At 57.2% G+C, this 16371-nt stretch overlaps 1 protein-coding gene and 1 long non-coding RNA gene across 2 annotated transcripts; both read right to left on the bottom strand.

Annotated features, from left to right (window-relative positions):
• Positions 1 to 112: 112 nt before the first annotated feature.
• Positions 113 to 308, bottom strand: LOC139790657 (uncharacterized). The gene is made up of 2 exons (XR_011723565.1): positions 251 to 308; positions 113 to 204 (listed from the first exon to the last, which is right to left on the bottom strand). It is a non-coding gene; the product is annotated as an uncharacterized lncRNA (long non-coding RNA).
• Positions 309 to 1276: 968 nt separating this feature from the next.
• On the bottom strand, positions 1277 to 14561 carry LOC139790656 (2-hydroxyacyl-CoA lyase 2-like; the record flags this gene model as incomplete). Its single annotated transcript, XM_071732525.1, is given in 13 exon segments — positions 1277 to 1519; positions 2789 to 2894; positions 2996 to 3067; positions 3172 to 3242; positions 3332 to 3501; positions 4837 to 4897; positions 4900 to 4950; positions 6593 to 6727; positions 6802 to 6938; positions 9008 to 9105; positions 11110 to 11209; positions 11309 to 11420; positions 14417 to 14561. Coding segments are annotated over 13 exon segments (1437 nt in total), but the record flags the coding sequence as incomplete, so codon positions are not given.
• Positions 14562 to 16371: the final 1810 nt, after the last annotated feature.

Raw genomic sequence — 16371 nt, 5'->3', positions numbered from 1 at the left:
TGTCCCCCCCTGTCCCCCCCCAGCAATAAACGCCACGCGCTGCACTTGTCACCCGGAGCTTTGTGTGACTGGTGTCCCCACAAAGTGTCACTCGTGTCCCCAAGGGGGGTGACACCGGGCGCTGCTTTATTGGGAGGGGACACTTGAGGGTGGCACCCAGCCCCGTGACACCCATGGGTGGCACCCAACCCCCTTGTCACCCAACTTTGTGGCACCCAATCCCTTGTCACCCAACCCCTTTGTCACCCACCCTTGTGTCACCCGTGTCACTCAACCCCATGTCACCCAACCCTGTGTCACCCAACCCCTTGTCACTTAACCCCTTTGTCACCCAACCCCCCGTCGCCCACGGGTGTCACCCAGCCATGTGTCACCCAACCCTATATTGTCACACAACCCCATCACCCAACACCGTGTCACCCACAGGTGTCACCCAGCCCCCTTGTCACCCAGTCTTGTGTCACCTGTGTCACCCAATCCATCACCCAACCCCTTTGTCACCCAACCCAGTGTCACCCATGGGTGTCACCCAACCTCATGTCACCCAACCCCTTTATCACACAACACCTTTGTCACCCAACTCCTTGTCCACCCAACTCCTTTGTCACCCAACCCCCCTTGTCACCCAACCCCTTGTCACCCAACTCTGTGTCACCCAACCCCTTTGTCACCCACCCTTGTGTCACCCATGTCACTCAACCTGTCACCCAACCCCTTGTCACCCAACTCTGTGTCACCCAACCCCTTTGCCACCCAATCTTGTGTCACCCATGGCTGTCACCCAACCCCGTGTCACCCAGCCCTGTGTCACCCAACCCTATGTTGTCACCCAACCTTGTGTCACCCATGTCACTCAACCTGTCACCCAACCACGTCACCCAACCCCTTTGCCACCCAATCTTGTGTCACCCATGGCTGTCACCCAACCCATCACCCACCCCCTTGTCACCCAACTCTGTGTCACCCAACCCCTTGTCACCCAGCCCTGTGTCACCCAACCCTATGTTGCCACCCAACCTTGTGTCACCCACCCTTGTGTCACCCATGTCACTCAACCTGTCACCCAACCCCTTTGCCACCCAACCTTGTGTCACTCAACCTTGTGTCACCCATGGGTGTCACCCAACCCACCACCCACCCCCTTGTCACCCACCCCCGTGTCACCCACCCCTGTGTCACCCAGCCCTGTGTCACCCAACCCTATGTTGCCACCCAACCCCTTGCCACCCAACCTTGTGTCACCCATGGCTGTCACCCAACCCCCTTGTCACCCACCCCCTTGTCACCCAACGCCCGCGTCCCGGTGTCGGGGCCATTTTGGGGCCGTTTTTTTTGTCCCTTCAGACGGAGACGGAGCCGTCCCTGAAGTCGCTCCTCCCGATGAGGGCGTTGACGAGGACGGGGTGGCCTTGGTGACAAATGTCCTGCGCCTCCCGCAGCGCCACCTCCAGGCGGGGACTGTCCCCTCGTCCCAGCACCAACCCCCGGCCACCCAGAGCTTCGGCCACCAGGTGGTAGTCTGGGAGGGAGGGGACAACAGGGGTGGCTTTGTCACCTCAGGCACGGTGACGCCAAGGTGACATCAAGGTGACACCAAGGTGACACCACGGGGAGACTGGGTGTGGCCTCAGCTGGGTGACACGGTGCCACCGGGTGTCACCTGGTCTGGGTGACATGATGTCACCTGGTGTGACTTGATCTTGGGTGACATGATGTCACCTGGTGTGGCCTCATCCAGGTGACATAGTGCCACCGGGTGTGACTTGATCTTGAGTGACACGATGCCACCTGGTGTCACCTGGTCTGGGTGACATGATGCCACCTGGTGTGGCCTCAGCTGGGTGACACAGTGCCACCGGGTGTCACCTGGCCTGGGTGACATGATGTCACCTGGTGTCACCTGGTCTGAGTGACATGATGTCACCTGGTGTCACCTCATCTGGGTGACATGATGCCACCGGGTGTCACCTGGTCTTGGGTGACATGATGCCACCAACCCTGGCCTGATCAGGGTGACATGATGCCACCTGGTGTGACTTGATCTTGGGTGACATGATGTCACCTGGTGTGGCCTCATCTGGGTGACATGATGCCACCAGCCATGGTTTGATCTGGGTGACACGATGCCACCTGGTGTCACCTGGTCTGGGTGACATGATGTCACCTGGTGTGACTTGATCTTGGGTGACATGATGTCACCTGGTGTGGCCTCAGCTGGGTGACACAGTGCCACCTGGTGTCACCTGATTTGGGTGCCACGGTGCCACTGGGTGTCACTTGATCCAGGGTGACATGATGTCACCTGGTGTGACCTGATCTTGAGTGACATGATGCCACCTGGTGTCACCTCATCTGGGTGACATGATGCCACCTGGTGTCACCTGGTCTGGGTGACATGATGTCACCTGGTGTGACCTGATCTTCAGTGACATGATGCCACCTGGTGTCACCTGATTTGGGTGACAAGGTGCCACTTGGTGTCACTTGATCCAGGGTGACATGGTGCCACCTGGTGTCACCTCTTCTGGGTGACACAGTGCAACCAGGTGTCACCTGCTCTTGGGTGACATGATGCCACCAACCCTGGCCTGATCAGGGTGACATGATGCCACCTGGTGTCACCTGATCTGGGTGACACAGTGCCACCAAGGTGCCACCAGGTGCCTTCTCTCCACCCAGGTCCCCACAGAGGACTGTCCCCCAGTTTGGGGGGGACAGAGGAGGTGACCTTGGGGACAGAGGAGGTGACCTTGGGGACAGAGGAGGTGACCTTGGGGACAATGCTCACCCAGGTAGCCGAGGCCACAGGCCACGTTGCTGCCCAGCAGTGCCACCTGCTCCCGGGAGATTTGGCTCCAGCAGGCATCATTCCCCACCAGGGCGATGACAGGAACCTGCAGGGGACAAAGGGGACAGTGCCACCACCCCGAAGGTGTCACCTCAGGCTTGGGGACGACCCCCCCCGGGATGTCCCTTTTGTCCCCTTCCTCCTCACCTTGTGCCGCACGAAGGTGTCGAACTCCATCAGGCTGTAGCCCAGGGAGCCGTCCCCGTAGAGGATCCAAACCTGTCCCCAAAAAGAGGTGACAAAAGCCACCGGGGCCACCACCTCCGGGTGACAGAAAGGGAGGGGGGGGAGGTGACACTTGTCACCTCCTTTGTCCCTTTTACCTCAGCCTCGGGCCGGCAGAGTTTGGCCCCCAAAGCGAATCCCCCGCCGACCCCCAAAGTCCCGAAAGGTCCTGGAGGGGATGAGGAAAATTGGGGACAATTCCAAGTGGGGGGGGGTCACACCCCCCCCCCCCCACTAAGGTGACAAAGGGGACATTACCAGGGTCCAGCCAGGCCAGGGGACATCGGGGACGGACGATGTAGGATGCTGTCCCCACAAAGTCCCCCCCGTCGGCCACCAGGAGGCTGTGGGGGGGCAGCACCGCGTCCAAACGCAGCAGCAGCTCCAGGGGGTTCAGGTGGTGCTGGGGGGGGGTCGAGGCCTTGGTCCTGGGGGGGGGGACAGAAAAAGTGTCCCCAAGGGACGTGGGGACACAGGGGGGACACCCAAGGAACATGGGGGGGACACCCAAGGGACAATGGGGACACCCAAGGGACGTGGGGGACACATGAAGAGGTCCCCAAAGGACAAAGGGACTGGGGATATAGGGGGGGAGGGAGGGGGTCAAGGCCTTGGTCCTGGGGGGGGGACAGAAAAAGTGTCCCCAAGGGACATGGGGACATGGGGGGGACACCCAAGGGACGTGGGGGACACCCAAGGGACGTGGGGGACACATGAAGAGGTCCCCAAGGGACAAAGGGACTGGGGATATGGGGGGGGGGGAGGTTGAGGCCTTGGTCCTGGGGGGGACACAGAAAAAGTGTCCCCAAGGGATGTGGGGACATGGAGGGGACACCCAAGGGACGTGGGGGACATGGGGGGGGACACCCAAGGAACATGGGGGGGGCACCCAAGGGACGTGGGGGACACATGAAGAAGTCCCCAAGGGACAAAGGGACTGGGGATATAGGGGGGGAGGGAGGGGGTCAAGGCCTTGGTCCTGGGGGGGGACAGAAAAAGTGTCCCCAAGGGATGTGGGGACATGGGGGGTCCCAAGGGACAGGGGACACGGGGGGGACACCCAAGGGACAGGGGGACATGGGGGGGACACCCAAGGGACATGGGGGACACATGAAGAGGTCCCCAAGGGACAAAGGGACTGGGGATATGGGGGGGGTCAAGGCCTTGGTCCTGGGGGGGGGACAGAAAAAGTGTCCCCAAGGGACATGGGGACACAGGGGGGACACCCAAGGGACAGGGGGGACACCCAAGGGACATGGGGGACACACGAAGAGGTCCCCAAGGGACAAAGGGACTGGGGATATGGGGGGGGGGAGGTTGAGGCCTTGGTCCTTGGGGGGGGACAGAAAAAGTGTCCCCAAGGGACGTGGGGACAAGGGGGGGACACCCAAGGGACATGGGGGGGGACACCAAAGGGACACAGGGACATAGGGGAGGGACAAAGGGAATGGGGACAAAAGGGGAGGGGGGGGACAAAGGGAATGGGGATGGGGGGGGACACAAAGGGGTCCCCAAGGGACATGGGGACACGGGGGGGACACACAAAGGGGTCCCCAAGGGACATGGGGACACGGGGGGACGACAGAGGGGGACACAGGGGACACCCCCCACCAAAAATTGGAAGTGGGTTGGGACAACTGTCCCCATCCCTGTCCCCAATGTCCCCTCTGTCCCCACCCCCCCCAATATCCCCAGTGTCCCCAGTGCCCCCAGCCCCCCCCCAATGTCCCCAGTGTCCCCCCCAGTGTCCCCACGTCCCTCACCTGATGTCCCTCTCTGCCTCCTCCTCCTCTTTCCGCAGCCTCTGGATCCATTCCTGGGGGGGGAAAATCCCTGGAGCCCCCGGGCCAGAGCAACCACCAGGGAGGCTGCGTCACCTGTGGGGACACGGGGGGACACGGGGGGACACGGGGGGACATGGGGGACACGGGGGGACATGGAGGACATGAGGGGACATGAGGGGACATGAGGGGACATGAGGGGACATGGGGGGACATGAGGGGACATGGGGGGACATGAGGGGACATGGGGGACATGAGGGGACATGGGGGACATGGGGGACATGAGGGGACATGAGGGGACACGGGGGGACATGAGGGGACATGAGGGGGGGACATGAGGAGGGACATGAGGGGTGACACAGGGGGAACATGAGGGACATGAGGGGACATGAGGGGGACATGAGGGGGGACATGAGGGGGACACAGGGGGACACGGGGGGAACATGAGGGACATGAGGGGACATGAGGGGAGACATGAGGGGGACATGAGGGGGACATGGAGGGGGGAGATGGGGGGGACATGAGGGGACACGGGGGGACATGAGGGGGACAGGAGGGGACATGAGGTGGAAATGAGGGGGACAGGAAGGGACATGAGGGGAACATGGAGGGGGGACATGGGGGGGACATGAGGGACATGAGGGGACATGAGGGGGGATGTGGGGGGACATGAGGGGACATGGGGGGTGACACGGGGGGAACATGAGGGGGGACATGAGGGGGATGTGAGGGGGGGCACGGGGGGACACGGGGGGACATGAGGGGGGACACGAGGGGGATGTGAGGGGGGGCACGGGGGGACATGAGGGGACATCCATGTCCCGAGTGGGTGTGGGGTGTGACGGGTGGGTGTTGTCCCAAGTGGGGGGGTGGGGTTGTCACGGGTGGAAGGTGTCACGGGTGGGGTGATGTCATGGGTGGGGATGTCCTGAGTGGGTTATGATGTCCTGAGTGGGTGTGGGGTGTCACTTTGGGGGAATGCGATGGGTGGGGGGTTTCAGAGGTGGGGGAGATGTCCCGAGTGGGTGTGGGGTGTGACAGGTGGGTGTTGTCCCAAGTGGGGGGATGTGCTAGGTGGAGTTTTCATGGGTGGAGGGTGTCACGGGTGGGGATGTCCTGAGTGGGTTATGATGTCCTGAGTGGGGTGGGATGCCCCGAGTGGGTGTGGGGTGTGACGGGTGGGTGGTGTCCCAAGTGGGGGGATGTGCTAGGTGGAGTTTTCATGGGTGGAGGGTGTCACGGGTGGGGATGTCCTGAGTGGGTTATGATGTCCTGAGTGGGGTGGGATGTCCCGAGTGGGTGTGAGGTGTCACTTTGGGGGCAATGTGCTGGGTGGGGATGATGCGATGGGTGGGAGGCTTCACAGGTGGGGGAGATGTCCTGAGTGGGGTGGGATGTCCCGAGTGGGTGTGGGGTGTAACGGGTGGGTGTGGGGTGTCACTTCGGGGGGAATGTGCTGTGTGGGGATGATGTGCTGGGTGGGAGGCTTCACAGGTGGGGGAGATGTCCTGAGTGGGTTATGATGTCCTGAGTGGGGTGGGATGTCCCGAGTGGGTGTGGGGTGTCACGTTGGGGGCAATGTCATGGGTGGGGATGATGCGATGGGTGGGAGGCTTCACAGGTGGGGGAGATATCCTGAGTGGGGGATGTCCCGAGTAGGTGTGGGATGTCCCCAGTGGGTGTGGGATGTCCCCAGTGGGTGTGGGATGTCCCCAGTGGGTGTGTGTGTGTCCCCCACCTGTGACAGCCACCCGTGGCTTCCAGAAGACGTCGGCGTTGCGGAGCAGCTGCCGGGGGTCCCTGTTGACCGCCAGCACCGCCGCCCCCCGGGCCAGGACCCGCCCGTAGGAGAGGCGAAAGTCACAGACGGCCCCTGGGGGACAAAAGTGACTGGAAAATGTCCCCAAAATGTCCCCGAGGTGTCCCCAGAGGGCCCCCCAGAGGTACCTGCCAGCAGCACCAGGTCGGCGTCCCGCAGCGCCCGGCGCCGGTTGTGCCGCAGCAGGATGGGAGAATCCGGCGGGAGGAGACCCCGGGAGGCACCTCCCAGGTAGCAAGGGACACCCAGGGACTCCAGGGACTCCCTGGGGACACAAAATGGCAGCAAATGTCACCAAACGTCACTAAAATGTCACTAGATGTCACGAAAAGGTCAAGAAATGTCAAGAAATGTCACCAAACGTCACTAAAATGTCACCAAATGTCACTAAAAGGTCACCGAATGTCACTAAAATGGCAGCAAAGGTCACTAAAAGGTCAGCAAAGGTCTCCAAATGCCACCAAAATGTCAACAAAATGGCAGCAAAGGTCACTAAAAGGTCACCAAATGTCACCAAAATGTCACCAAATGTCACCAAAATGTCAACAAATGTCACTAAAAGGTCAACAAACGTCAAGAAATGTCACTAAAATGTCAACACATGTCACTAAAATGTCACCAAATGTCACTAAAAGGTCAACAAATGTCAAGAAATGTCACCAAATGTCACTAAAAGGTCACCAAATGTCACTAAAAGGTCACCAAAGGTCACCAAAAGGTCAGCAAAGGCCTCCAAATGCCACCAAAATGTCAACAAAATGGCAGCAAAGGTCACTAAAATGTCACCAAATGTCACCAAAATGTCAACAAATGTCACTAAAAGGTCAACAAACGTCAAGAAATGTCACTAAAATGTCAACACATGTCACTAGAATGTCACCAAATGTCACTAAAAGGTCAACAAATGTCAAGAAATGTCACCAAATGTCACTAAAAGGTCACCAAAGGTCACTAAAAGGTCATCAAAGGTCTCCAAATGCCACCAAAATGTCAACAAAATGGCAGCAAAGGTCACTAAAATGTCACCAAATGTCACTAAAAGGTCAAGAAATGTCACTAAAAGGTCAACAAATGTCAAGAAATGTCACCAAATGTCACTAAAAGGTCAGCAAATGTCACTAAAATGTCACCAAATGTCACTAAAAGGTCAGCAAAGGTCTCCAAATGTCACTAAAATGTCACCAAATGTCAAGAAATGTCAGCAAATGTCACTAAAATGTCACCAAATGTCACTAAAAGGTCAACAAATGTCAAGAAATGTCACCAAATGTCACCAAATGTCACTAAAAGGTCAGCAAAGGTCTCCAAATGTCACCAAATGTCACTAAAATGTCAACAAATGTCAAGAAATGTCACCAAACGTCACTAAAAGGTCACCAAATGTCACCAAAATATCAACAAATGTCACTAAAAGGTCATCAAATGTCACCAGAATGTCCCCAGACCAGTTGATTTGTCCCCAAACCAGTCCAGGGGCCCCCAAACCAGTCCAGGGGTCCCCAAACCAGTTCCCCCTTCCCCAAACCAGTCCCACCAGCTCCAAACCAGTTGAGCTGCCCCAAGCCAGTCCAGGTGTCCCCAAACCAGTCCATTTGTCCCCAAACCAGTTGATTTGTCCCCAAACCAGTCAAGGAGTCCCCAGACCAGTTGATTTGTCCCCAGACCAGTCCACGGGTCCCCAAACCAGTCCAGGGGTCCCCAAACCAGTCCATTTGTCCCCAGACCAGTTGATTTGTCCCCAAACCAGTCCAGAGTCCCCACACGAGTCCAGGGGTCCCCAAACCAGTTGATTTGTCCCCAAACCAGTCCAGGGGCCCCCAAACCAGTCAAGGAGTCCCCAAACCAGTCCCCCCTTTCCCAAACCAGTCCCACCAGCTCCAAACCAGTTGAGCTGCCCCAAACCAGTCCAGGTGTGCCCGAACCAGTCCAGGTGTCCCCAAACCAGTTGATTTGTCCCCAAACCAGTCAAGGAGTCCCCAGACCAGTTGAGGAGTCCCCAGACCAGTCCAGAGTCCCCACACGAGTCCAGGGGTCCCCAAACCAGTTCACCCTTTCCCAAACCAGTCCCACCAGCTCCAAACCAGTTGAGCTGCCCCAAACCAGTCCAGGTGTCCCCAAACCAGTCCATTTGTCCCCAAACCAGTTGATTTGTCCCCAGACCAGTCCATTTGTCCCCAGACCAGTTGAGGAGTCTCCAGACCAGTCCAGAGTCCCCACACGAGTCCAGGGGTCCCCAAACCAGTTCCCCCTTTCCCAAACCAGTCCATTTGTCCCCAAACCAGTTGACTTGTCCCCAAAGCAGTTGATTTGTCCCCAAACCAGTCTGGCTCTGACCTGAGTTGCTGGGGGGTTACTGGGGGGGCCATGGCCTGGCTCCCCACCACCACCAGTGGCCTCCTTGCCCGGCTCAGCAGCTCCACACAACGCTGCACCTGGGACCCCAAAAGCCTTTGAATTCACCCCAAAAATGACCCCGACCCCAACGGGGACCCCAAATGGCCCCAGCACACCTAAAATTGGCTGATTTCACCCCAAAACCTCACCTTAGAGACCCCAAACTCAGCCTGGGGACCCCAAACCCATCTTGGAGACCCCAAACCCCTCCTGGATGTCCCCAACCCCCTCCTGGATGTCCCCAAACCCCCTTCAGTGACCCCAAACCCCTCCTGGATGTCCCCAATCCCCTCCTGGATGTCCCCAAACCCCTCCTGGATGTCCCCAAACCCCTCCTGGGTGTCCCCAAACCCCTCCTGGACGTCCCCAAACCCCCTTCAGTGACCCCAAACCCCTCCTGGATGTCCCAAATCCTTCCTGGATGTCCCCAACCCCCTCCTGGATGTCCCCAAACCCCCTTCAGTGACCCCAAATCCATCCTGGATGTCCCCAGCCCCTCCTGGATGTCCCCAAACCCCTCCTGAATGTCCCCAAACCCCTCCTGGATGTCCCCAAACCCCTCCTGGATGTCCCCAACCCCCTCCTGGATGTCCCCAAACCCCCTTCAGTGACCCAAACCCCTCCTGGATGTCCCCAAACCCCTCCTGGGTGTCCCCAAACCCTTCCTGGATGTCCCCAAACCCCTCCTGGATGTCCCCAAACCCCCTTCAGTGACCCCAAACCCCTCCTGGATGTCCCCAGACCCATCCTGGATGTCCCCAAACCCCTCCTGGATGTCCCCAAACCCCCTTCAGTGACCCCAAATCCATCCTGGATGTCCCCAACTCCCTCCTGGATGTCCCCAGACCCTTCCTGGATGTTCCCAAATCCACCCTGGATGTCCCCAAACCCCTCCTGGATGTCCCCAAACCCCTCCTGGATGTCCCCAAACCCTTCCTGGATGTCCCCAACCCCCTCCTGGATGTCCCCAGACCCCTCCTGGATGTCCCGAAACCCCTCCTGGATGTCCCCAAACCCTTCCTGGGTGTCCCCAAACCCCCTTCAGTGACCCCAAACCCCTCCTGGATGTCCCCAAACCCCCTTCAGTGACCCCAACCCCCTCCTGGATGTCCCCAAACCCCTCCTGGATGTCCCCAAACCCCTCCTGGATGTCCCCAAACCCCCTCCTGGATGTCCCCAAACCCCTCCTGGATGTCCCCAAACCCCCTTCAGTGACCCCAAACCCCTCCTGGATGTCCCCAAACCCCTCCTGGATGTCCCCAACCCCCTCCTGGATGTCCCCAAACCCCCTTCAGCAACCCCAAACCCCTCCTGGATGTCCCCAGACCCCTCCTGGATGTCCCCAAACCCCCTTCACTGACCCCAAACCCCTCCTGGATGTCCCAAAACCCACTCTGAGTGTCCCCAAACCCCTCCTGGATGTCCCCAAAACCCACTCTGAGTGTCCCCAAACCCCTCCTGGATGTCCCAAAACCCCTCCTGGAGACCCCAAACCCACTCTGAATGTCCCCAAACCCCCTTCACTGACCCCAAACCCCTCCTGGATGTCCCCAAACCCATCCTGGATGTCCCCAAACCTCCTTCAGTGACCCCAAATCCCTCCTGGATGTCCCCAAATCCTTCCTGGATGTCCCCAACCCCCTCTTGGATGTCCCCAAACCCCTCCTGGATGTCCCAAACCCCCTTCACTGACCCCAAACCCCTCCTGGATGTCCCCAAACCCCTCCTGGATGTCCCAAACCCCCTTCAGTGACCCCAAATCCCTCCTGGATGTCCCCAAATCCTTCCTGGATGTCCCCAACCCCCTCTTGGATGTCCCCAGACCCCTCCTGGATGTCCCCAAACCCCCTTCACTGACCCCAAACCCCTCCTGGATGTCCCCAAACCCATCCTGGGTGTCCCCAACCCCCCTTCAGCAACCCCAAACCCCTCCTGGATGTCCCCAAACCCCCTTCAGTGACCCCAAATCCCTCCTGGATGTCCCCAACCCCCTCCTGGATGTCCCCAACCCCCTCCTGGATGTCCCCAACCCCCTCCCCCACCTCCTCCTTGGTGGCCAAAGGGACTTTCAGAGGGAGGGGACTCATGTCCCGGGGTTCCCAAGCTCCAGCAAAGAGATTCCTGAGATAATTCCGAAGGTACCTAAAAGGGAAAAAGGGAAAAATTTGGGGTGCTGGGACCTCCTGAGGTTTTTTTTTTTAATTTTGGGGGGGGTTGGGGGGGTTTGGGGGGGTCTCTCACCACTGCACCAATTTCCCCCGGAGCCCTCGGGCATTTTGGGTGCCCCCAATCTCCTTCTCCACCACGTGGTAGGGGTAGAGGACATCGATGGGGAGCTCCACGAAGACAGGGCCTGGGGGACCCCAAAAAGTCACCAGGAACCCCAAAAATGTCACCAGAAAACCCAAAAGGGCACCAGAAAACCCAAAAGGTCCCCACCGACCCCAAAATGGCACCAAGAAACCAAAAAATGGGACCAGGAACCCCAAAATGTCCCCACCGACCCCAAAAGGTCACCAGGAATCCCAAAAATGGCACCAGGAACCCCCAAAGGTCACCAGGAAACCCCAAAAATGTCCCTACTGACCCCAAAAGGTCACCAGGAACCCCAAAAATGTCCCCAGGAACCCAAAAAAGGTCACCAGGAATCCCAAAAATGTCCCCACTGACCCCAAAGGTCACCAGGAATCCCAAAAATGGGACCAGGGACCCCAAAATGGGACCAGGAATCCCAAAAATGCCACCAGAAAACTCAAAAGGGCACCAGGAAACCCAAAAGGTCCCCACTGACCCCAAAAGGTCACCAGGAATCCCAAAAATGTCCCCACTGACCCCAAAAGGTCACCAGGAATCCCAAAAATGTCCCCACTGACCCCAAAAGGTCACCAGGAATCCCAAAAATGGGACCAGGAACCCCAAAAATGCCACCAGGAAACCCAAAAGGACACCAGAAAACCCAAAAGGTCCCCACAGACCCCAAAAGGTACCAGGAACCCCAAAAATGTCCCCACCAGCCCCAAAAGGTCACCAGGAACCCCAAAAATGGCACAAGGAACCCCAAAATGTCCCCACCAACCCCAAAATGGCACCAGAAAACCCAAAAGGGCACCAGAAACCCCAAAGGTCACCAGGAATCCCAAAAATGGGACCAGGGACCCCAAAATGGGACCAGGAATCCCAAAAATGTCCCCACTGACCCCAAAAAGTCACCAGGAAGCCCAAGAATGGGACCAGGGACCCCAAAATGGGACCAGGAATCCCAAAAATGGCATCAGAAAACCCAAAAGGGCACCAGGAAACCCAAAAGGTCCCCACTGACCCCAAAAGGTCACCAGGAAGCCCAAAATGGGGCCAGGGACCCCAAAATGGGACCAGGAACCCCCAAAGGTCACCAGGAACCCCAAAAATGGCATCAGGAACCCCAAAAATGTCCCCACTGACCCCAAAAGTTCACCAGGAAGCCCAAAAATGGGACCAGAAACCCCAAAAATGCCACCAGGAACCCCAAAATGTCCCCACGAACCCCAAAATGGCACCAGAAACCCCAAAGGTCACCAGGAATCCCAAAAATGGCACCAGGAAGCCCAAAAATGGGACCCAGAACCCCAAAAATGGCATCACAAAACCCAAAAGGGCACCAGAAAACCCAAAAATGTCCCCACTGACCCCAAAAGGTCACCAGGAAGCCCAAAAATGTCCCCACTGACCCCAAAAGGTCACCAGAAAGCCCAAAAATGGGACCAGGGACCCCAAAATGGGACCAGGAACCCCCAAAGGTCACCAGGAACCCCAAAAATGGCACCAGGAAGCCCAAAAATGTCCCCACTGACCCCAAAAGGTCACCAGGAACCCCAAAAATGGGACCAGGGACCCCAAAAATGGCATCAGAAAACCCAAAAGGGCACCAGAAAACCCAAAAGGTCCCCACTGACCCCAAAAGGTCACCAGGAATCCCAAAAATGTCCCCACTGACCCCAAAAGGTCACCAGGAAGCCCAAAAATGGGACCAGGGACCCCAAAATGGGACCAGGAACCCCAAAAATGGCACCAGAAAACTCAAAAGGGCACCAGGAATCCCCAAAAATGTCCCCACTGACCCCAAAATGGGCACCAGGAACCCCAAAAATGGCACCAGAAACCCCCAAAGTTCACCAGAAAACCCAAAAGGTCCCACTGACCCCAAAAGGTCACCAGGAACCCCAAAAATGTCCCCAAAACCCCAAAATATCCCCAAAACCCCTCCAGGTGCCACTTGGGGGAGGCAATGGTGGCTTTGAGTGTCCCCAAATGTCCCCAAGACCCCAAAATGTCCCCAAAACCCCAAAATGTCCCCAAAATGTCCCCAAAAACCCCTCCAGGTGCCACTTGGGGATGGCAATGGTGGCTTTGAGTGTCCCCAAATGTCCCCAAGACCCCAAAATGTCCCCAAAACCCCTCCAGGTGCCACCTGGGGATGGCAATGCCACCTGGGGGTGTCTCTGGGGTGTCCCCAAATGTCCCCAACCCCAAATGTCCCCACCAGGTGCCACCTGGGGGTGGCTTTGAGTGTCCCCAAATGTCCCCAAGACCCCAAAATGTCCCCAAAACCCCAAAATGTCCCCCAAAACCCCACCAAGTGCCACTTGGGGGAGGCAATGGTGGCTTTGAGTGTCCCCAAATGTCCCCAAAAACCCCTCCAGGTGCCACTTGGGGATGGCAATGGTGGCCTTGGGTGTCCCCAAATGTCCCCAAAACTCCAAAATGTCCCCAAAACCCCTCCAGGTGCCACTTGGGGATGGCAATGCCACCCGGGGGTGTCTCTGGGGTGTCCCCAAACGTCCCCAAAACCCCAAAATGTCCCCAAGACACCAAAATATCCCCCAAAACCCCTCCAGGTGCCACTTGGGGGATGGCAATGGTGGCTTTGAGTGTCCCCAAATGTCCCCAAGACCCCAAAATGTCCCCAAAAACCCCTCCAGGTGCCACTTGGGGATGGCAATGGTGGCTTTGAGTGTCCCCAAATGTCCCCAAAACCCCAAAATGTCCCCAAAAACCCCTCCAGGTGCCACTTGGGGGATGGCAATGGTGGCCTTGGGTGTCCCCAAATGTCCCCAAAACCCCAAAATGTCCCCAAAACCCCAAAATGTCCCCAAAATGTCCCCAAAAACCCCTCCAGGTGCCACTTGGGGGATGGCAATGGTGGCCTTGGGTGTCCCCAAATGTCCCCAAAACCCAAAATGTCCCCAAAACCCCAAAATGTCCCCAAAATGTCCCAAAAACCCCTCCAGGTGCCACTTGGGGATGGCAATGCCACCCGGGGGTGTCTCTGGGGTGTCCCCAAAGTGTCCCCAACCCCAGCTGTCCCCATACCTGGGGTCCCTGACTGGGCGGTGGCGATGGCTCTGCGCAGGGTGGGGACAATGTCCCTGAGGGTGGGGACACTGAGGGTGGCCTTGCAGAGGGTCCTGAACAGGGCCACCTGCTCGATGTCCTGCAGTGCCCCACGGCCCTGGGGACAGGGACATCAAAATCAGTCCCCAAAGACACCAAATCAGCCCCAAAACCACCCAAAATCAGCCCCAAATGCCCCAAATCAGCCCAAATCCACCCCAAATCAGCCCCAAATGCCCAAAATGCCCCCAAATCAGCCCAAATCCACCCCAAATCAGCCCCAAGTGCCCCAAAATCAGCCCCAGATGCCCCCAAATCAGCCCAAATCAACCCAAATCCCCCCAAATCAGCCCCAAATGCCCCAAAATCAGCCAAACCCCCCAAATCAGCCAAAAGCTTCCCAAAATCAGCCTCAAATGCCCCAAATCAGCCTCAAATGCCCCAAAATGCCCCCAAATCAGCCCAAATCCCCCCAAATCAGCCCCAAATGCCCCCAAATCAGAAAAAATCAACCCAAATCCCCCAAATCAGCCTCAAATGCCCCAAAATCAGCCCCAAATGCCCCAAAATCAGCCTCAAATGCCCCAAAATGCCCCCAAATCAGCCCAAATCCCTCCAAAATCAGCCCCAAATGCCCCAAATCAGCCAAAATCCCCCCAAACCAGCCAAAATCCCCCAAACCCCCCCAAATCAGCCCCAAACGCCCCAAAATCAGCCTCAAATGCCCCAAATCAGACCAAATCAACCCAAATCCACCCCAAATCAGCCTCAAATGCCCCCAAATCAGCCAAAACCCCCCCAAATCAGCCAAAGCTTCCCAAAATCAGCCTCAAATGCCCCCAAATCAGCCCCAAATGCCCCAAAATGCCCCCAAATCAGCCCAAATCCCCCAAATCAGCCCCAAATGCCCCCAAATCAGAAAAAATCAACCCAAATCCCCCCAAATCAGCCTCAAATACCCCAAAATCAGCCCCAAATGCCCAAAATCAGCCTCAAATGCCCCAAAATGCCCCAAATCAGCCCAAATCCCTCCAAAATCAGCCCCAAATGCCCCCAAATCAGCCAAAATCCCCCCAAATCAGCCAAAATCAACCAAAATCCCCCCCAAATCAGCCCCAAATCCCCCAAAATCAGCCTCAAATGCCCCAAAATCAGCCAAAATCCCCTCATATCAGCCAAAAGCTTCCCCTAATCAGCCTCAAATGCCCCAAAATCAGCCCCAAATGCCCCAAAATCAGCCTCAAATGCCCCAAAATGCCCCCAAATCAGCCCAAATCCCCAACAAATGCCCCAAAACAGCCCTGAATGCCCCAAAATTCCCCAAAATCAGCCCAAATTCCCTCAAATCAGCCTCAAATGCCCCAAAATCAGCCCCTAATGCCCCAAAGTGCCCCCAAATCAGCCCAAATCCCCCAAATGCCCCAAAAACAGCCTTGATTGCCCCATAATAACACCCAAATGCCCCAAAATCAGCCCCAAATGCCCCAAAATGCCCCCAAATCAGCACCAAATCCCCCAAATCAGCCTCAAATGCCCCAAAATGCCCCCAAATCAGCCCAAATCCCTCCAAAATCTGCCCCAAATGCCCCCAAATCAGCCCCAAAAGCCCCAAAATCAATCCAAATCCGCCCAAAATTAGGCAAAATCCCCCAAAATGCCCCAAATCAACCCAGATCCCCCCAAAATCATCCCAAATGCCCTAAATCAGCCCAAATCCCCCCAAATCAGCCCCAATTGCCCCAAAATCAGCCAAAATCCCCCTAAATGCCCCAAATCAGCCCAAATCCCCCCAAATCAGCACCAAATCCCCCAAATCAGCCCAAATCCCCCATAATCAGCCCCAAGCCCCCCAAATCAACTCCAAAAACCCAAAAGTGGGTGAACAAAACCCTAAAATGGGTGAAAAGCTTAAAGTTTGGTGAAAAGACCCAAAA

The sequence above is a fragment of the Heliangelus exortis genome, unplaced genomic scaffold (genome assembly GCF_036169615.1).
Source record: "Heliangelus exortis unplaced genomic scaffold, bHelExo1.hap1 Scaffold_116, whole genome shotgun sequence".
In the NCBI taxonomy this organism is placed as follows: Eukaryota; Metazoa; Chordata; class Aves; order Apodiformes; family Trochilidae; genus Heliangelus; species Heliangelus exortis.
Note: the sequence above shows the minus strand (reverse complement) of the source record. Positions and strands in the feature narration are given on the sequence as shown.